The following is a 22,959-nucleotide window of genomic DNA, read 5'->3' as shown; positions in this document are numbered from 1 at the left end:
GGGGATGCCGCCAGTCCCGCGCCAGCGCCCTCAGGGCCAGGCTCACAGGACAGCTGCTTCGTTCCCAGCAGGCTGGGAAGTTCACTCCGCGGTTCCCAGCGGCTCAGTGTGCCTGGCCACCCTTGATGGTGATGTGCCTGGACACTGACTATGAGGTGCCGCTGAAGAATGGAGGGGCGACAGGAGGACAGGCCACGGGATGGGAACGACTGCTAGGCAGACGCCTCAGGATGGCGACTGAGGGATGGCCCCGGCCCGGTCCATGGATGCGAAACCAGGAGCTGTGGGACTCAGAATTCAACAAACAGGCTTAACACTGAATGTTCTGGTAAACAAAACAAAAGCCACATGTGAACGAGCTGTTCAAAGTTCAGAGCTGCTCTTCCTGCGACTTCAGGGCCGGGATCCTACTTGGTCTACAGATGTTGGTCTGTGTAGCCACGAGGAGGCTGAGAAGCCCCCTCCTCTTGCCACGTTTGGCAGTGAAGGTAGCCAACCTTGCCAGATCTCCCCTCACCACAACACTAGCTTGGCTTCAGGCTGGCCTCAGTTCTTCTTGGCACCCTTCGGAGGCTGCCTTCCTGTGGTCCCCAGTCTGTTCCACACTTCTGTGTACATTAAGGTTCCAACAAAGACACACAAGGTGCCCAGCCAGTGCCACAGGGTGAAAGGGTTCTGGAAGTATAAGATGGAGAAGATGAGGCTCACAAACTTGCGCAGGGTCACAACGAGCGTGACGGTGAGGGAGGTGCATTCTGTGGTGAGGATGAACACGCCCCGGATGCACACATACCTGGAGGGCAGTTAAGGCAGCTTCTGTAGACTGTGGGTCTGTGGAACCTTCTGGCTTGGTTCTCAGCTCAAGCTGCCATTCCCTAGAAAGCACGAGGGTCTGCCAGAGCTTCTGTGGGTTCCTCTCAGGCGCCACACCTTGCAGATTTTCTGCCCCACCACTCCATTTATAACCTCAATTTGAAATGGCCTAGAAACTTCCATTATCCTTATTCTGGATAAGGAAGTTGACCCTGAGGCACTGGTGGAGGGAGACACTTTGCAGAGGCAATCCCATCCACTCTATTTTACCTTGTCCCCAGTCCTTCCACCTCCTCTTCCAGAAAGGGCCTCCAGATAGCAAATCTGTGAAGTGACTTCAGAGAAATGAGGTCACTCGCCATGCATCTCACTCACTATTTCAAATGATATTTACAATGAACTTAAGGTCACTAAAAATACCCATTAAAAAAACAAGTTGATTAATTTGACATGTCCTTCAAAACTTGTGGCAGCTGTGATAACTGGAAATATCCAAGGGTACCAAAAAATGGCAGGTGGGCATCCAGGATCCCTCAGGCTGCAGACTGGTTTCCAGCCAAGCAGGGACTCCCACACTCCTCCCAGAGCCCTTCCTCTCTTGCCCTGAGACTTTCTGACCCACTGCACCACTAACACCTCTTCTGTCTTCTGCCCCAACAGGGGTGCTCCCTGAATGGGCTCTTTGTCTCCTGTTTATACAGAATAAATCCAGGCAAAAGCCAAGCTCACACCGCCCTCCTGCTAGAAGAAAAGAGTACCCGTTCCCACAGGTGGCCAAAGGATATTGAGTGATGACGTTCAAGAGGAGGCAGAGCCACATGACGGGCACGGTCACGCCAATGATGGGGACTTGATAGAGCTCTGCAAAAGTTGAGAGAGGGGACAGATCACCTTCTGACAGATGAGCATTGCATCTTTTGAACAGGGGACACAGACTGAGCATAACAGGGGCAGCAACACTATTTCCCTTGGGACAGGCTTGGGCCAAACCTCACTTTACCTGCTTGCAGCCAGCCACAAGAGTCATTAAGCAAGTTCACAAACAAGGGATAATTTGTCTTAATCTTCACCTGAATGGTAAAGTCTTTACAAAGAAAGACTGAAACAGATATTCAAAATGAGATGGCCTTAAATGACAATCAACACAAGAGAAAAGACTGCAATAACTAAACAACATTTGGAAATATATTCAACTCCACTAGTAATTAAAGAATTACAAATTAAACAAGACAGTATCCTTTTGCCATTTTATATGTACTTAATTAGCAATTCAAAATGCACAAATATGGTAGACTGGCAGCCTTTCAGTTGGTGGCAGTATAAACTGGCATTATTCTTTTAAAAATCAATTTCACAAGCCTTATTAAGGGGCATAAATGTATTTATACCCATCCTTAGAAATTAATCCTAGACAATTCAAGCAAAGAAAAAAGTTCTACATCCACTGCAGCATTGTTCATAATATGGAAAAACTCTGACTCAAAATCAGTCTAAATGCTCAGTGGAACAATGGCTATGGAAACAAAGACACTTTAATTACATAACACATTATACATCTAACAAAAACAAAAACCACAGAGATAATACAGCTACATGAAAAAATTCAGAATAAAAGTGAAAAAGAAATGGAAAATTACATCTACACAAGGAATACAGCTATGCAAGAATGCATGTAAGTAGACAGTATGTGGAAGAAAACCAGTGGAAAAAAACTAGCAGATTTGTAGGCTGACAAAACTGTGAATAACTTTTTCCTTTGGATATATTCTTGTGTTAGTTTTATATAATATGACAAACAGTTGAGAGGAAATAAAACATGAAGGTCAAAGAGAATAAGGACATATAATCCTCAAAGGGTCAGTTTCTTTGTACTGCTAAATTGTTTTCAGGGTTCTGAATTACATATATAGTTTAAGAAATTCTGATAAAGTGATACTGAGAACTGGAAAGGAAATAAATATTAAGTTTCTTTTGCCAAAAATCTCTCTCTCTCTCTCTCTCTCTCTCTCTCTCTCACACACACACACACACACACACACACACACACACACACACACACACAAATTCTTGGAGCTGTGTTCTGGACCAGTGGGCAATGCCAGTAATCTGGTATTTGATTGTCTTTGATATACTTAACAAGCATTGAAAAAGAAATTAACAAGTGTGATTACTATTTAATAACTCCAGAGAGCCACTGAATCAATTTGCTGTGGAAAGAGACAATCAGGATGACCTAAAATATTTAGGTGAACATTTAGCTCTCTTGGAGAATTCAAGGATCTCAGATGCCCAACCTCAAGAAAAGCAAGAGGAGAAATGTATATTTAATTTTGAGATGATTCTGAAGAAGCTGAAGGCAGATTTAAAAAAATATTTTGCCAGCAATACCCAGCCCTGTGACTTTCAGAAGCAGCATTCTAGTAACTAAACCAATTCCATGAAATTGGATATTTTGATTTCAACAGTGCTTTGCTATGTGTGAATTATTAGAAACAATTGTGTTTGTCACTCGGCGTCTTACAAACGTTCTTACACACTATGCTCAACACACTTTTTTTTTACCAGATGGCAGAGGCAACACTACAAATGCAGGGACCAGTCATAACGTCACAACTCATGCCCAGATGGCAAATGCTTCCTGAGGACTTGTCACTCCAACAATGCAACTGCCATTTGAGGTGTGTGCATCATAAAGAGGGGATTTTATTTTATTTGGTTATTTTTTGAGACAGGGGCTTGCTCTGTCATCTAGGCTGGAGTGCAGTGGTATAATCCTGGCTCACTGCATCCTCGAACTCTGGGGCTCAAGTGATCTTCCCACCTCAGACTCCCAAGTAGCTGGGGCCACAGGCATGTGCCACCATGCCTGGGTAATTTAAGTCTAGATTTGTAAAATGTTTGCTTCTTGTGTGTCCATCTGTCTGTATAACACTCTATATCTAGTCACAAGATCACTTAAGTGATTTATTTCAAGTTAATTGACAATTGACAGATAATTTTTATTAAATGGTCATTTTAAAAAGTAATAGCTGGCTTATACTGCAGACACTTGAAACTAATTTTGCTCATTCCTGCTGTCGATCTCACCTATCACTGTCATCATTTTGCACTCTCTTGCTGTGCTCCAAGGCTGCTCAGGCTGGACCTGAGAGCAGCTCTGCCTTTCAAGAGAGAACAGCAACAGAGTGAGCTGTACTGTACCAACGTGGCAGGCTCCACTCTGCAGGGTCTTACTATTCGTTGGCATTCTCAAAACGTCAAACATTCCACATTCAGACGCAAATACACACATGCCAAAGTACCATAGAAAATTCAAAGATATTCTCCCACTTCATTTGTAAACAGCTGAGAAGCCCTGTAAAAAGCTTTTGCTGCTGCAAGTGATAGCAATGACTCATAGCACTATACTCCTGTGAGAAGGCAGCTTTGAGAGGACAACTTTAGATCATGCAAAAAGCTGTGGTTAAGGCAAGAGTGAGACTTCATTTCAGAAACGTTCAGGTAATTCTACTGTATATTCCCAAACTCACCAGACTTATTGAACAGAACTGCATGGTCATAAATATCAGAAGCCAAGAAGATAAAACCAGGAAGTGGAAGGGCGTGCTACGGAAAGAAACAGGCTACATAAATTTAAGGGAAAAACATTACAGAAAAACTAGAGCAGCTTGACAGTGGCTAAAAGTTGTATAACTCATTTGACAAACAATATAAAGAAAAGCAAAGAAAACCTAAGTTAACTGCATACAGTGCTTCTGACCACTTGACAACGTATGGCATGGTTTAAACCCTCAAATTATGGTTTTTGCCCTTATGGAATCTGATGGCCAGCATCCCTTCCTCAAAAAGAAGGAATGGAGAAATTTAAACACATCACCATTCTGCACAAAAGGATTTGTTACATTTTACTACTTTTGAGAAAGGTTAGGTGACCATAATAGACTTAAAATTAAAAAAGAATGCAAAAGCGGATTTTAGGGAGTTTAGGAAACTAGTAGGGAAAGATACTGAGGACAATATGAAGTCACGGAAAAAGAAATGAAAGAATAAAAAGGCGGCAAAGAGGAGGATAAAAACAGATAAGTTGAGGTTAAGGTTGCTAACAGCAACCCCCCCACCACCACATGGCAGTGACTCACATCCAGTATTTACTAAGCAGTTACTATGTGCCAGGCACTGCTTTAAACACAAGATGAGAACCATATAAAATGTTTAATTTTTAAAAATTCCCAGCCACATCCTCTGACTCTAATCCGGTATCTTGATTGCTTGTTTGCAGCTCCAGTGCAAACCCTGGCCATGAAGAAATCCTTGGAGAAGGAATCCCTCGCCCTGCTCGAGAGGTGCCGTGCCCTGGGTATTCCACCAGGAGAGGAGGAAGGGGAAGAGGAGACTGGGGGAGGGGGACTAGGTTGGTAGTTAGAATTGGGAGGTGTAAGCATGTAGCGTTAGTCAATTAAACTCTATTAGATGATCACAGCCTACTTGGGGGACTTACTCCTCCCAACCCCAGCCTCCCTGATATCCCACAGGCTCCTGCACAAACTCCCCCTAGCATGCTGCTAGGGGGAGTTTCTTTTTCTAGGTTTTAGCCTGATTTCTCTTATATGAATGCTGCAGGTTAGGGTTGCTTATCCTTTGGGATTGACCCTGGTTAACAGACTCATTTTATTCACTGTGATTGATCATGATCATTTCGTGTCAAGAACCATGGCTCGGAACGCACACCTGCAGGAGTCTATCAAAAGCACTTCAGTCTATGGAACTCAAAGCCGTTTACTAATGATAAACAGACCCCTGAAGTACATCAGAAGTTGCTTACGTTATAAAACAAAGCCTCCTTGGAGTGCTTTCCAAATTGCTTGTATAGGGTCTCTTGGAATAGACCCATCCTTGCTGACATCAGAAGAGCAAAAGTCAGTGCCCCAATACCTGGAAGACAAACATCGGGTTGTAAGATGCTTGCATTTGTAATTCCCACGTGTTTTCTTAAAAAACATTTATTGATTGTTTAAAGTTCTATAGCTATTGCAGACTAATTACAGAACATGTACAAATTTTAAAAAGTAAAAACCAACCACGATATTATCATCCAGTCCTTAATAGTTTTCTACATCTCTTTATATTCATTTATGTAAATATTTTTTACACTAAGACAGGATCAGATTGTATATACAGTTTCATATCTTGCTATTTTAATCATCTTTTTCCTGGTCATTTTCTTCAAATCATGCATCAAAATTTTTTCAAAAGCATGATTTAATGACTGTATATTACTCTATCATGCAGATGTACCATACTTAAATATCTTATGAGAATGGTTTTTTCTAATTGTTTCATCATTAAAATCAATGTACATCCTTATATATGGATCTTTAAACAAATATTGATATCGCCTTAGGATAAACTCTCATAAGTGAAATTACTGAGTCAAAGGCTGTAGATATTTAAAAAACTCTATACACAATCTTCTTCCAGGAAATCTGTGTCAATTTACACCCTAAACAGGTTAATATAAAAATAGCTGTCTTACTGCATCCTCAGCAGCAATGAATATGACTTTTAATCATCTTGCCAATATGATAGGCCAAAAATACAAACTTAATACATTTTGGCTTCAATTTGCATTTCTTTGATTACTAGACTAGTAAGGCTGAACATAGAATTACTGGACATTATTTTTTCCCCGTGATGGTTATGTTCCTATCCTTTGCAAATTTTTGCCATTGGGTGTTTTTCTAATAGCTCATGAAGGTCTCTTTATGTTCAGACAGCAAGCTGAAGGGATAGTTTCAAAGCCAAGAAGCAAGGAGAACACAGCTCTTTTATTGCTAATTTCTCCTCCACTGGGCAGTTTCAATCTGTTATTGTCATCACTGAAAGCACCTGGAAAGAATTTCACCTCCACATCAAACGACATGAGAACAGAGCTCTAGGAGTCACCTAATTAATCCCACACAGAGATCCTTGTATTGTAAACAATTCCCCAGGAGATTCAGATGGTCAGTCAGGTTTGGGAACACTGCCATATGGAATAGCTAACCTATGAAGAAAATGAGTCTAAGATTTAGAAATGGGTCCCTTGGAAAGTTGGAGAGCGAATGCTCTAATGCTCCCTTCTCTTGTATGAGCTCCAACTTGGCAGGCAGACTGTGAAGAGATGGATAACGGTAAGAGTGGGATGGGCAAGTAGAAACTGCTTTCCACACCAGTGGCGACCAAGAAATGCACGGATCCGGGTTACAGAACACACTGCCTTGAGTGAGGACACGTGCTTTGTTTCCTTTCTTGAGCTCTAAGGTTCAGAGAGACATGATCCCAGGTGCCTCTCTTCCATGGCATCATTTGTTTAGCTAAAGCTTCTTGCCAAGAATGTGTCTCTTAAAAGAGAAATCTCAGCAAACACAACTGCAGAGGCAATTAGCTTCTTTATAATCACTATACTTGCCTAGTAACCACCACGCAAAGGCCCGGAATCCTTCATTCTCACTCAAGTTGGACTGGGAAGTCTAGGAAATAAGAAAATATACTCGGTACAGAGAGCAGGACTACATGCAAGGTGCCCAGGTACAGGGGAAACAGTTACGTCACCCATTTCTGTCCACTCTTATCTTTCAGAATCCTTATATTCATAAGGATCTGAATTAATTTTATTATTAATGAGTGCCTAGAAACTGGGCCCCAGTGACAAGCTGTGAATGTAGATGACTTGTGAGCTAATTCTTACCACCTGTTTTGCTGACATGAAAGTGCAAATAAATATCCCTGCAGACACCAGGGCAATGGAGGTATATCTGAATACACTGTATCTGCAAAAATGAGAACAAAAACACCTTAGAAAAAACACAGATACAAATTTCCAAATGGTATTTACAGTCAGATGGTGTAAGGAAGTACAAGTCATGAAAATATGAGAGGATCACTTGCCAGTGGAGTCCATTTACGTATGTCCATGAAGGAATCAGGATACTGATTGGTTTCTAAACACTTTTCCTTGGTCTTTTTCCAATAGTTTGCTGACCAATTGATTATTTCATCAGAAGCAGATACAGACCAGACATGATGTTCCATCCTGCTCTCAAGAATCCAAATGAAAGCCTGATCCAGTCTTAGTTGCAGTCTATTGTTTCTATCTTTAGGGGTCCCAAATCTGAATAATAAGACTCACCCAGTACAAAAGAAAGAACAAACTATCGGCCCAAGAAGCAGGATCCAATACTCAGAAAACGACCCAATCAGCCACACTCTGGGGAGGGTATTATTAAAAAATCTGAATGACTCGATGCTGATTTTAAATGTTGGCATAGCTGGATAAGAGGGAGGACTATTCTGTCAATTTACAGAACTATGGGCAGTACTAACAGTGGCGTTTCACATTAACTAAATTAGTATCATTAGCATTCCTCTCAGATTCTTGATGAGTAAAAGGCCTTAGGCAAGAATTAATACAAATTAAACGTAGAAGATGAACCTTTTGAGGTTTCCTACTCAAATACATCATATTGTTCTGGTCACAGAACCTCATAAAAGGCCAGGAGAACTAAGAAGCAAAGAAAGAAACTAAAAGGGCCAGGGGGACCATGCTAGAGAAGAGAGGAAGGGGAGTAAGCAGGCATTACTGTAGGTGGTTACAAAAACAATGAAGCTCTTCCACCTGGAAAGAGGCCATAAAATAATGGAAGGCACGGTATGGTAAATATAGATTTAGTCTTCAAATCCCAGAACAAGGAGCACACTATGATCCTGAGGGACCTCTACCCAAGATAAACAAAAGGGTAACGAGTTACTCACTCACTACATTGAATAGTTAATTGATGAAAATGCCTGCTCTATGGGTGAGACATATAGAAAGGCTTAGATATATAGATTCCAGATGACAGACTCAAAAAAATTCTTAAGGGAAACAGATGTTTAAGAAAGTCCCCTGACATTCTGGGGCAATATCAGGAGAATACTATTCCTTTTATAATATATATTCCTGTTATGGGCCAAAATCAACGATTGGGAAGGACCACAGGCCTGTCCCAAAGTGAATTCTATGCTATCAAGAAGCACAATGGTCACTTCAAATGTAATAGACCTGACCGTTACATTTGTATGTTTAACTCAAGAGAACCTAGGAGAAAGAAATCAACTACAATGGTATTTTTCAAGGAAAACACAAGCCTCAAGAGACAAAGGGTCCATGATAAGGCGCCTACGAAGATAGAACTACTGTGCTTTGAGGGACACAGCCCTACTACCAAAAATTCTAAGTTCTCACGTTGAGAGCCAGTGAGCCGACAGCCACTTTCCAAACTGGCAGAGAGCATTCTAATGCTGAGGCTGGATACTGAGCACATCGAAAAGCTGCCATTGATTTGGGCAATTTTGGTCTTAATGATGACAGTGAAATTTTTCAGCATAAGAGAATGAAAACGGCATAGTCCAGGATGAACATGAACATAAGTTCTCTCCCCTTAGTGTCCCTCCTCCTTAGGAGTGAGAGGCGAGGTCACAATGAAGGTGGGAGACACATACTCTGAAAAATCATCCCAGGCACTTCTGGTAGTTTCCATCCTTAACCCACAGAAAGTCACTGGTGACAGTCACAAAGGACAGTTATGAATCTTTCATTTCATCTTCTTGGCTATTTGGCCTTTGTTAGGAATTTCCTTTTTAGTACTGATTATTCCTTGGTTCATTCTGTTGTACTGACAGGCATGTTCTAGGCAAGCACTGTCCAGCAGAACTTTTGGGATGCTGGAATGCTCCACATGTGGGCTCTCCGATATGGCTGCAACCAACCACATGTGGCTACTGAGCATTTAAAATGTGACTAATGAGACAGAAACTAGACATTCAGTTTCATTGAACCCGGAGTATTGTAGATGTAGTCACATGTGGCTGGTGCAGCCATACTACACATTAAAGTTCAGACCAGCTGGCTTCACAGGATTGTGTGCCACTAAGGTTCAGTGGCGACAAGAGCTGAACAGGCCGACACACAGGAGCCACAGGTGGCCTCCTACCTGGCCAACCACCTCAGGAGACTGCATCTTGGTGCATCACTGTTAAAGAAAGTACTAGGAAAAGAGAAAACATGTAGATGGCCAGCAGCAACCTTATCACCACTATGGGAAAGGACATCAGGTGCTAGCTTATGGATGGTGACTAGGACATCATTTCTAAACATAAAACAAAAGTGTGTTGCTTACCTCTTCTTCAAAATGATAATTCCTAGAATCATGTTGGCAATTAGAGAGCCCTGCAAAAGAAGACAACAGTAACAGGAGTTTCAGGGCATCAGAGAATGAAAATGATATAATCCAGGATGAACATGAACATGAATAAGGGGAAACATGAATGGAGGAGGCTACAATGGATAATTAATAAAATTCAGTTGTACCAACAATTGCAAAAAGCATAGACCATAAAAATCTATTATGCAGAATAAAATCTTTTAAAGATGACAATGAGAATAAAAGTGATCAACTCTGAACACAGTCATTCCCCGGTATACTTGGGGAACTGGTTCCAAGACTTCCTGTGCCAAAAGCTGCAAACACTCAAATCCTGAAGTTGGTCCTTCTTATATGCAGTTTCACATCCTAGGAATACTATATTTTCAATCTGCATTTGGTTGAAAAAATCCACATGTATGTAGACCCACACAGTTTAAACCCATGCTGTCCAAGAGTCAACTGTGATTGGTCATAGGTGAAGCTACGGCTAGCAGGAATAAATATTACAGACTTGTGTCAAATTTTCCATCTATCTAGTCTATAAGAGTTTTTAATAAGCTTCTCCTTACCCCTGGCTTTAATGAAAGAAATCATGCAAGGATCTCTGGTATCAATCAATCAACAAGTGTTTATTGAAAGTCTATCACGTGTTCAGTGCTTTGAAGTTCACCTTAATCACTGCAACTAGCTCTGAAAAAGTCCCTTCAAGAACATATTCAATCTTACAAAAACCTCAGTCCACATGTGGAGATGTCATCTTACAAGGATCACGCACTCTACAGTCCTCTGCATTTCTGACTACATTACCCTTAAAGTCTCTCCTGTGCTTCAGGGAACACTCTGTTCTTATTTACAGACACACTGCACACAGGTCTCCCACCACACATTAGGTACAGAAGGGAACTCATGCTGCTTGGGGAGAAACCCCACCTTTATCAAGAATTTCCCTTTATTATCTCTCCACTTAAACAAAATCAGAAAAGACAAGTATCTCTTAGGTACTAGTAGTGAATGTAATTTTACAGAAAAAACAAGAAGTGATAAGAAGTTAAATCACACTAATAGCCGTGTTGGAATATAAAACCAACCTGATATAGGCAATCAAAGGTAAAATCTGTTTCCCAGATTTTTATTAATTACTCATTATATCTCAGATGAAAAAAGCAAGCCATCTACTTTCATCCTTCTCTCTTTGTGCCACACTTCCCAGAGGAAAGCCATTCCTTGCTCACTCATTCACAAACCTGTTTTATAGGCCAGACTTCACTTATTGCCAAGATTTTCCTACTTTTGCCATATGTACAATCTACTTACTTAATTATATGTTTCAGAGAAACATACACGTGTTGAGTTGGAAGCACTTACAGATCTAAATATCATATGCAGGGGCATGGCAATGTTGAGGTTCAGAGCATAGTTGTTCACCACGCTGACAGTGAAGAACATGGTCACCATAATGGCGTAGTACCTGGAACGCAGAGAGAACAGCACTTCACACAAAATCTGCTCTTTCCAAAAAGTCAAGCATAGAAAGAAATACGCAGTCTGGTTAAAAAGCATTTGCTTACTTCCTCTGCATTAAAAGATCGTATCATTAGTATCATGTGAAGTCAAATGCTGAGTACATATCAAAATACTTCACAAAACCAGACTAACATGTGAAAACTTTGAGTATGTTTAAAGAAACACTATTTTAGTATTTTCAAGAATACACACCACCTTAAAACTAGGCTTTAAAAATGTTACCTAAAATATATCAATAGGTTTTTTTTAAAGTGAGTGGATAATTTGTCATTGTATTAATCCTTTGTATTTCATATACTTCTGAAGAACTTGGAAATGATTAATTCTCTCAAATATTTTCTCTATACATTTGTTTATACTATTAATGTTTACTATTTCTAGAGAAAAGATTTGCTAAGTCAAGGGTTACTTTCGGCCTAGCAACTGTTAAAATTGTCCCACATTCTGAACCTAGTGGCCTCCAAATTAATGAGGACATGATTTGACTTATACAGATTTTTATTTAAAATCAGGTCCCTGTTTTTTGAAAGTTTATAAATCTTAATAAAAACAAAACCTTTAAAAAATCCGATAACGCTAATAACCCAGAAAGATAAAGGGATAAATACAAACAATTATGAACAAATAAATTAAACAAATAATCTTACAAAAAGATTATTTGTCACCACTGTGATCTAGAAAATGCATGTCTTGGTTGGGTGCGATGACTCATGCCTATAATCCCAGCACTTTGGGAGGTGGATGCAAGAGGATTGATTGCCTGAGCCCAAGGGTTCGAGACCAGCCAAGGAAACTTCGCAAGACCTCATCTGTTGGGAGCCGGCCGTGGAGGTCCACCTGAGCGTTAGGGATCCAGGTGGGCTGCGGACCCTGAGACCACCAGGTTGCATTCAGGAGCTGAAGGCCCATTCCCTCCTCCCTTCTTTGTTGTTTGGCATGACCCACTAGCAGGGACTTTGATGATCTAAGCATAAAGTTCTGAGAATATGACAGGCATGGCTGACTCTAAGGGATTCACTGTTCCCGTTTCTCACAGACTGCAGTTTCGGCTTTAAACTTAACACAGTTCAAGCTCAGGTCACATCTGGGAGCCTTATATATGATAAAAGCTTCTTTATAAGATTTAAAAGTATATTTGTAGAATTAATATATACATTTAGAGAGCTGTTTCCAGCTTTAGATGGTATAGATGATTATCTGGAGTTACCAGAAATGGCCCAGCATGAACTTTGGACTGGGCCACATTCCTAAGGGCCCAGTGTCCACTTTGGGCTGGGCTGCATTCTTTTAAACTGTCTTTAGCTACAATTAATGTAGGTTTTTTTCTACTTATAATAGAAACTGAATTTATTTTATTCATAGAAAGTATTGTAGAATAGGTCATGCTACGTGAGGGAATCATGTTAGTTCAAGCATGATCAAACATGATACTTTAAGGTTTTATAAGAATAAAGCTAACATTAGAAATTTCATTGTTCCCACTTTCTATTACTTGCAGTTTTGACCCTAGTATATTTAGTTCGTATTTGGGTTTTATTTTAGAAGCTTTATTACTGATGATCAGTTTTATATATTAGGATTAGGAATTAGAAACTTTTATAGAAATTAAGATAGATACATAGGACTTGAGAATAGCCATTTTGTTAAGAGATTATAATCAACTGTTCCTGTAAATGGCCCCACATGATCTTTGGACTGGGCCACATTCTTTAGGAACTGGTTTGAGCTATAATTAAGAGTTTTTTATAGTACAGGTAAAATTAGCACAGAGTAGAAAGGTATTAGGATTTAAGTCAGTCATTAGGTGTTGGGAATGCATACGTTTTAGAAGTTATTGTTTATTAGAACATTATGATGTTAGAATTGTTGTATTGTTTGTGAGGAACATTAACCAAGCATAAGGAACAGTGAAATAATATTGGGACTGTCCTTCCTCATGCTTGAGGAAACATCTGGTGGGTGGGGGGACGCCCCTCATCCAACTGGCTTTGTGTTCACGCAAAAATCTTGTGATCTTGCCTGTGAAACTTTAGGATAAAAGGCTTATGGTCTGCCCCATTAAATCGGCTTCTGCTCATTTCACTGAACAGCTGTCTACTTTCTTTCTCTTTATATCTATCCCTCCATCTTTCTTTCAACATCTGTACCTACTACAGAATTGGCTTCTGCACTAGACAGAATCCAGTCTCTTTCTTTCTCCCCCTTTCTCTTTCTTTCTCTTTATTTCTCCAGAATAATCACCGACACTGCCCCACCTTCTAGGGACTCTCTAAATCTCTCTGAAGGGGCTGGCCCTCCATAAATGGCCACCCATACTCATCTCTACAATAAATCAAAAAGTAGCCAGGCATGGTGGCGCATGCCTGTAGTTCCAGCTACTTGGAAGGCTGAAGTGGAAGGATCACCTGAGCCCAGCAGGTCGAGGCTGCAGTGGCTGTGAGCATGCCACTGCACTCTAGCCTGAGCGACTAAGTAAGACTCCAACTCAAAAATGAATAAATAAGAAAGAAAATACATGTTTTTCACACATATTATGCTAAACCATATAAAACTGCTACATTTTTAAACATCAAAAAGGGCTGAATATCAGCAATTTCATGTGATTCAAATTAATATATTCAGTAAGAGGAAAAATCATACTTAAAAGAAATGGCTAAGAATGCAGGGCAAAGGTAACTAAGTGGATACACACTCTTCAGGCAATGTTGATCTCTGACCAGTTCCCAACCATCTTCCCCTCTGCACATCTGGAGAAAGTGACACACTGAGTCCTAAATGAACTTCCTGACAAGAACTAATTCTGTGTTGCTGGTTAGACATGGAGCTATATACCATGCCAGGCAGCCAAGAAAAGGCTGCACAAACACAACCTAGAACGTTCAAAGAGCTTGACAGTGAGCACACTTGCAAAATTACCAGCAGCAGCTTCTAAATCATATACTACTGGCAACATCACAAAGTTTCTTGCCAAATTTTCTTAGTCCTATCTTGAAGACATGCCACGTGGAGAAACACAGTTTTTCAAGGTCTTTCAGGATAATTAATTCAATTATTCCACACTGTTGCCCATTTATCACTGCCTAGAAATCACTTGTAGGGATGAAAGACATAAGCATAACTTTCATTATTGTTTCAAATAAAAAAAAATAGCTACCATGCATAGAACATGCATGGGAGTATAGTTGTTAGGGAAAGGTCACAGCCATCTCAGAGGGTGGGATGAGGAGTACGGAAAATATTCTGACATCACAGTAACCACAGAGAGGGGGCAGCAGGATAAACTGGTGGAAGTGAAGCAGCAGTGAGATCAGCAGCTGGAACACTTGCAAAAATGAGGGTGAAAGTGCACACTACAACACTGTTGTAAAAGTTAGAGTGAAAGAGCAAGCTAGAACACTATTGTAAAAGTTAGGTTGACAGTGCATGCTAGAACGCTGAGGTAAAAGGGTGAAAGAGCAAGCTAGGACAGTGCACACTAGAACACTGTTGTAAAAGTCAAGGTGACAGTGCATGCTGGAACACTTGTAAAAGTTAGGGTGACAATGCACAATAGAACAATGTTGCAAAAGTTAGGGTGAAAGAGCAACGCTGCTGTAAAAGTTAAGGTGCTGTAAGAGTTAAGGTGACAGTGCACGCTAGAACACTGCTGTAAAAGTTAGAGCAAGGTAGGTTACTGTTAGAGCAGGTGGTCTAACACTGTTTTTTTTTTTTAGTTGGAGTCTCACTCTGTCGCCCAGACTGGAGTGCAGTGGCCGCTCCCGGCCACCGCAGCCTCGACCTGCTGGGCTCCGGCAATCCTTCCGCCTCAGCCTTCCGAGTAGCCGGAATTATAGGCATGCGCTACCACGCCCGGCTAATTTTTTGATTTATTGTAGAGATGAGGTCTCGCCTGCCCAGGCGGGTCTCGAACCCGTGGGCTCAGGCAATCCACTCTCCTCAGCCTCCCAAAAGCGTGGGATTACAGGCTAAGCCACCAAGCCCAGCCTAACACTGTTACAAAAGTTAGAGTAAGGTGGGCCACTGTTATAAAAATTAGGGTGACAGTGCATGCTAGAACGCTGTTGTAAAAGTCAAGGTACAAGTGCACACTAGAACACTGTTGCAAAAGTTGGGGTGACAGCACACTCTAGAATACTGTTGTAAAAGTTGAGGTGACAGTGCACGCTAGAACCCTGTTGCAAAAATTAGGGTGAGAACAAAGTAGAACACTGTTGTAAAAGTCAAGGTGACGGTGCATGCTGGAACGCTGTTGTAAAAGTTAGGGTGAAAGAGCAAGCTAGAACACTGCTGTCAAAGTTAGGGTGACAGTGCATGCTAGAACAGTGTTGTAAAAGTCAAGGTGATAGTACACACTAAAACACTGCTGTCAAAGTTAGGGTGAAAGAGAAAGCTAGATTACTGTTGTAAAAGTTGCAGTGACAGTGCACACTAAAACACTGTTGTAAGTTACAGTACCCACGCACACTGGAACACTATTGTACAACTAGGAACACTGTTGTAAAAGTTAGGGTGACAGTGAATGCTAGAACACTTATGGTGTAAAAGTTAGGGTGACAGTGAATGCTTGAACACTGTTGTAAAAGTTAGGGAGACAGTGCGTGCTAGAACACTACTGTAAAAGGGTAACCATGCATGTTAGAATACTGTTGTAAAAGTTAGGGTAACCGCACACTGAAACACTATTGTACAACTGGGGTTTCAGGGCATGCTGGAACACTGTTGTAAAAGTTAGGGTGACAGCTGCACACTAGAACAGTATTGTAAAGTTAGGGTAATGGTGCAACTATAACACTTGTAAAAGTTAGGGTGACAGTGCACAATAGAACACTTGCAAAAGTTAGGGTGACTATGAACACTAGAACACTGTTGTAAAAATTAGGATAACAGTGCACACTGGAATACTATTGTTCAACTAGGGGTTCAGGGCATGCTGGAACACTGTTGCAAAAGTTAGGGTGACAGCTGCACACTAAAACGGTATTGTAAAGTTGGGGTGATGGTGCACACCGGAACACTATTGTAAGCGTTAGGGTGACAGTGCACACTAGAACACGACTATAAGTTAGGGTGACTGCACACAAAAATACTGTTGCAAAAGTTAGGGAGCTAGTGTACACTGGAACACTATTGTAAGAGTTAGGGTAATAGTGCACTCTAGAATACTGTTGTAAAAGTTAGGGTGGCAGTGTACACTAGAATACTGTTGTAAGAGTTAGGATGTCAGTGCACACTGGAACACTTATAAAAGTTAGGGTGACTGCACACTAGAATACTAGTGTAAGAGTTAGGGTGACAGTGCATGCTGGAACACTGTTGTAAAAGTCAGGGTGACAATGTATGCTAGTACACTGCTATAAAAGTCACTGTGACCGTGCATCCTTCCTGACCTACACCAGTGGTGGAGGCAATGGAGTGAGATCCTGAGAGTAAGCAAGGTCATTGGGGTCAATCACGCTGACGCCTGCTGTAAAGCAAATGCAGGCCAGTGAAAACCTAAAGTATTCAGAATATTTAGCTTCATATTGGGACACTTTGAAAGTATAATATTAATAACAAAATTCAGGCAGATTTTCCATAACGGGCTGTTCAGGAACACTGGGGAAGAACCCCACTGAAACTTTAGTACTCGGATACATTTGCACAAGGATGTCACTCTCAGAGGGCATGATACTATTCGACTAAATGCTCACAGGGAGGTGGGTCCCATTTTCATCACAAGCCTCTCCCTCAGGAACGCAGAGTTTTCAATACACTTATTGTCACAAGAGCTACCCGCCTTATGTTGGGCCCCATGAGGGTGCTTATGCAACTCCAGACTAATGGCATCATGGATCCTGACTTAGCTTGTCATTCATTTTCTTTTAATTGAGGTGAAATTCACATAACATTTAGTACATTCACAATGTTGTAAAGCCACCACCTCCACTTATATCCAAAAGTCATTCCTTTTGTAAAAGTAACAATGATACCACTCTTTTAGCATGTTTGATAGCTTCACCAACACAGAAGACCACATACATAACTAGGAAAAATTTATGGTCACTAGGCCTCCTGACTGACCCTATGCGATATAAACACACTCTCTCTCTTTCTCTCTTGTTCATTACAGTTACTTAAATCTTGTGGCAGAAATTTTATTCTGAAAATAGGCTCCCTGGAATTTCACAACATATTAAATTCAGAAAAGGAATGATTATTTTGTCAATATTTTTAACATAAATTTTATAAAAGGATGTCTTCTACTCCTCTTATACAGGTACCACTTGTTAACTTTTTTAAAAAACCAAAAGCTAAAAGAGACTTCAATGTATCATACCTTATTGGGATAGCTGGTGGCTTCCTTCCCAAATCAGCTTCAAAGAAGAAGCCTTCCACAGCAATAAATAAAAATTGTGCAAATGTCACAATGTTCCCACATCCTGGATGTTTCCTGTAACAAACACAAAAAAGGCACTAGCACAGATAAAGGCACAAAAACACACTGCATTGCAGTTCCAGAATCACGGGATGGGGGGCGGGGTAGGTCCCACGAGCCATGCTCTCCTGATCCTGGTGTGTGTGCCCTGTGAATGCACATGCTGACAGTCACCTCCTAGATATGTGTGCCGAGCTTTCTTTTCTCATTCCTCCAAAAGTGTAGCAGGCCATGCATGAGACCTGCTCTGCATACTCCTGCTGAAACCATGACACAGCACTCCCAGCAAGCAAGCTAGGTCTGTGTTCTTACTGGAATCCCTGCTTCAGCAAAGAGCCCTCAGCCAGGGCTTAAGCAGCAAAGCCCTAGGACAGGAAAGTGCTAAGGTCTCCTGGGACGCTTCCATGTCCCTGATCAGGAATCACTGAGCCTGCTGTCAGATGAAGTGCCGGTGGCAGGGACATGACTTTAGACAGCGCCCCCAGAAGGGCCAAAGTGGGATCTGGGGATGGGGGAATCTTACTCTTTTTGTCAGTACACAGCACAAATATATACACAGTACATAAGCCAGTAGATAGTACATCTATGGAGGGTGATTAAGGAAAAAAAAGTGTAAGAAGCATGGGGGTGGGAGCAATAATGAAAACAGACTGAGAAACACTGAGAGCCCACTGTCCACAGCCTTGGACCTGGGGACCCTGTGTTTTGAATGTGTCAGGCCCTCAGGAAGGTTTCTGGAGGTCAATAGATCCTCTCGAGAGATCCATGCAATGGTTGAGGGATCTTCCACAGTGACTGTCGGAACAAATGTACAAAGCAAAAAGGTCCCCTGGAGGCCTCAGGAAATCAGGCCCTTGAAGTGCTCATGGGTTTCCTGAGCGTGGCCACCTTTCGGCTGTTCACTCACAGGAAGAGACACAGGGAGCACTTAGTTGTGCTCTCCTGAAACCCCAGGCTTCCTGTCATACCACTGTTTACCACCCTTCACATTCTGCATTTTCATCTTGACCAAAGGAATTTACCCCACCAGTTGTGAGGGGAATTTAACTGTATTACTACCTATTAACATGATGCTACTTAGAAAAATCAGCTTTCTGAAACCCACGCTCCACATCCAGCCCGAATTTCACTTTCAGCACTTCTTATGTTCCAGGGACGGGACAAGGCCAAACATCACGGGAATCCACAAATAACCCTGCAAGACACTTACCTCATTCAAGGAGCTAATTAAAGGCATTCTGCCTAAATATGAGAGATGGGAGAAGGCACTTAAACTCTGGGTAGTTCCCAGCACCGTTCTTTCAACTCCAGCCAGATCATGACACCTAGAAAGGCTTACCCTCCCCCAGTTCTAATGTGACTGGCCTGGGGTGGTGCCCTGGAACCTGTACTTAAAGAGTAAGAACAAAGAAGCAGCGGTTCTGCTTCAGTCAGTGACACTTGACTCTAAAGTGCAGTCAGAACTGAGACCACTTTGGGAGGCAGAGGCAAGAGGACTCCCTGAGCCCAGGGGTTCAAGACCAACCTGGGTAACATGGTGAGACCTCCTCTCTACAATAAATCAGGAAAAAAAAATTAGCCAAGTGTGGTGGCATGCACCTGTAGTTCCAGCTACTTGGAAGGCTGAAGCAGAAGGAAGGCCTGAGCCCATCAAGTCAAGGATGCAGTGGCCGTAAGCAAGCCGCTGCATTCCAGCCTGGGCAACAGAGTGAGACTCTAACTCAAAAAAAAAAAGAGCCACCAGTCTAGGTCCTGGAGAGCCCGAGGCGTTTGTGTGTGTGCGCATGTGAACACACAGATAATCCTCCATGCTGACACAGGTTGAGAACCCGAGAACCACTGTGCTCCATGGTGGGTAAAGGCACACACTGATTTGTGAGACCCAGCTCTGTCGCTCACTCCATGGCAGTGGAAGTCAATCATCTCATCTAAGTCCAGTTTTCTTATTTTTAAGATGGGAAGTCCCAGGGCCAAGCCTGAAAAGTCCTTGACATGGTGCCTGCCAGAGTGAAAAAGGCAGAGAAGACTGTGATGGCCAGCAGCCAGGATCCTGACTATGGAAAGGCCTTCAGTCTAAGCAGTCACCCTTCTGGAGTCATTCATACTGACCTATTTTTCTCATCTGTAAAATGAAAGTGATGCATTAGTGCTGTAGTGAGAATTCCATGAGAAAATACATATAAAGTGCCAACCAAGACTTAACTCAAAGGAGGCTCAAAAGTTTCCTAGTTTCCTTTCTATTTTCTCTTCATCAAAAGATGGCTCAGCCTGTAATCCCAGCACTTTGGAAGGACAAGATGAGTACACTGCCTGAGTCCACGGGTTTGAGACCTGCCTGGGCAACTTGGCGAGACCTCATCTCTACAATAAATCAAAAATTAGCCTGGTGTGGTAGTGCACACCTGTAGTTCCAGCTACCTAGAAGGCTGAGGCAGAAGGATCACCGGAGCCCAGCACGTCGAGGCTGCGGTGGCCAGAAGCGTGCCACTGCACTCCAGTCTAGGTGACAGAGTGAGACTCCAACTCAAAAAAAAAAAGAAAAAAGAAAAAAGCTTAGGCCAAGTCAAGTAAAGAACAGTGATTAAGCACCAATTATGAGTCAGTGGCAGCTTTGAGGGCACTCTCAATGTGAATGAGACCAGACCTGAGCCCTGCCCCAAGAAGATGACAAGATGATGAGGCAGCCAGATATGGAGAAAGAGACAGTGAGACCCCAGTGCCACTGCAGGGATGGTTAGAGGACCGGCCATGTCCTTTTCATCTCTGTGGCCCTGCTTTTGGGACTGTGACCGACCTTCACCCAAGCAGTGAATAAATGTGAGAATTCAAATGTGATCTAGAATATTATGACACAAAAGATAAAAAGAGAATTCATTTCCAAAAAAAAAAGATCTACTTTGCATGTGTATTCTCCACAGGATTTTTAAAAAAGCATCCTAACACTTTATTTTACCTTTACTTTATGGAGGTGAATATTATTAGGTCCATTTCATTGCTAAAGACACTGGAGGCCACATGGCACCAACTTATTAAGTCTCCTGTGGTCACAAGGCAAATACCCTAATTTTGGTTATAATTCAGTGGGTTTGGGTATTGGTTTTTAATTGTGCAGTCATCACTGCTATTTCATTTCAGAACACCCTCAAAGGTATGCCAGATCCATGACGCATCACTCCCCCAAGTCCTGTGATGCTAGTCTACCTTTTGTCCCCATTTCCATTGAATTTTAAAGTCCCTTTAAAGTACTCATGTAATACAACTTTTAAAAACCAAACAAGCCAGGCTCGGTGGCTCAGTCTGTAATCCCGCGCTTTGGAAGGCTGAGGTGAGTGGATTGCCTGAGCCCGCGGGTTCGAGACCCGCCGGGGCAACTTGGCGAGACCTCATCTCTACAATAAATCAAAAAATTAGCCGGGTGTGGTAGTGCACGCCTGTAGTTCCAGCTACTTGGAAGGCTGAGGCAGAAGGATCGCCGTTGCCCAGCAGGTCAAGGCTGCGGTGGCCGGGAGTGGCCACTGCACTCCAGTCTGGGCGACAGAGTGAGACTCCAACTCAAAAAATAAAATAAAATAAAAATTAAAAAATCAAACTTATAAAACTTTTAGAAATACATTGTGCCTGGCACAGTGGCTCAAGCTTGTAACTCCAGCACTTTGAGAGGCTGAGGCTAGAGGATTACCTGAGCTCAGGGGTTCAAGACCAGCCTGGGCAACTTGGTGAGCCCTTGTCTCTACAATAAATCAAAAAATAAGCCAGGTGCAATAGCTTGCACCTGTAGTTCCAGCTACTTGGAAGGCTGAGGTGGAAGGATCGCCTGAGCCCAGCAGGTCGAGGCTGCAGTGGCCGTGAGCGTGCCACTGCACTTCAGTCTGGGTGACAGAGTGAGACTACGACTCAAAAAAAAAAAAAGAAATACATTGTATTGCTACCAATAGAATTATGTATTTTAACCTGAATAATTCATTTTAAAACTTCAGAGTAAAAACTTGGATCCCTTAATCTCTTAATTTCTCGAATATTTCCGAATATTCCTCAGAAATTATAATCACTGACTGCAGTCTTTCTTACTTTGAATTCTCTTTGGTAAGAAATCAAATTTTATTTTTAAAAAATGCAACATTGAAGATAATGAATGGGGCAGACAACTTATGCCTTTTGCATTTCTTAGGCTTCCTTAATTTGAGGCATTTGATCGAAAAATAAAATGGGAAAAAGAAAATGTTTCAGCTAGTTTTCCTGACACAAGACGTGCAACATGTTGCCTAGGTAATTAGCTGAATGGGTCTGTCTTGCTTTCAAAGTAGACTGTAAGCTTCCTGAGGAAGGGGGTCGAGGCACTCATCCATTTCTACCCATCTGCCCTGTATATCGCATTGAGTTTTCTATTTTATTACTGGCCCCGATTAGAGATACAAAAATCAGAAAGACAAACCTAACTTTGTATTCCAATTTGGGGAAATGATTTAAAATGTTCTCTTCCTCCTGCAAGTCACTGTAGCATTTCCATGTGGAGTTTCACGTGTTGTTTCCTAGGAAGCCATATTAAAAAGCACAGCTGCTGCTCTATAAAAATCGATGAGCTTTCCACCAGGGTGTCCCAAGACAAAGTCACAAATTCTGAGGTCCCATCTAGAAAAAACCTCAAAGTCCATCTGGTTCAAACAGTTCTTATTTTACTGATTTGCAACATGAGGGGTTGTGATGTCCTTAAGCAAATCAGGACAAGGCTGCTTGTCTGAAGTGCCATAGACTATATTAATGCATGTACTTCTTCACTGCTTTATGAAAGCTGTTTTATGCAAAAATGTATATTTGCATAAGAGCAATAAGGAGTGGTGATTTATTTACGAATTACTCAAAATATTCTAACAGATGCACCTATAAAGCACAAAACATGTTCTGTGGATTTATCAATTAAAACAAAGTTTGTCTGTATTGAAACCAAGTTGTTGGAAAGGGAAGCCTCTGAGGATATGCTCCGAG

At 41.8% G+C, this 22,959-nt stretch overlaps 1 protein-coding gene across 1 annotated transcript; it reads right to left on the bottom strand.

Annotated features, from left to right (window-relative positions):
- Window positions 1-244: 244 nt before the first annotated feature.
- SLC35B4 (solute carrier family 35 member B4) lies at window positions 245-22,488 on the bottom strand (the record flags this gene model as incomplete). Its single annotated transcript, XM_021711028.1, has 10 exons — window positions 245-793; window positions 1,572-1,674; window positions 4,344-4,419; window positions 5,636-5,745; window positions 7,262-7,322; window positions 7,541-7,622; window positions 10,011-10,060; window positions 11,403-11,505; window positions 17,878-17,991; window positions 22,409-22,488. Coding segments are annotated over 10 exons (1,026 nt in total), but the record flags the coding sequence as incomplete, so codon positions are not given.
- Window positions 22,489-22,959: the final 471 nt, after the last annotated feature.

Source organism: Carlito syrichta, unplaced genomic scaffold (genome assembly GCF_000164805.1).
Source record: "Carlito syrichta isolate Samal-C Ts95f unplaced genomic scaffold, Tarsius_syrichta-2.0.1 Scaffold301825, whole genome shotgun sequence".
Classification (NCBI taxonomy): domain Eukaryota; kingdom Metazoa; phylum Chordata; class Mammalia; order Primates; family Tarsiidae; genus Carlito; species Carlito syrichta.
This window is presented reverse-complemented; position numbering and strand designations above follow the sequence as displayed.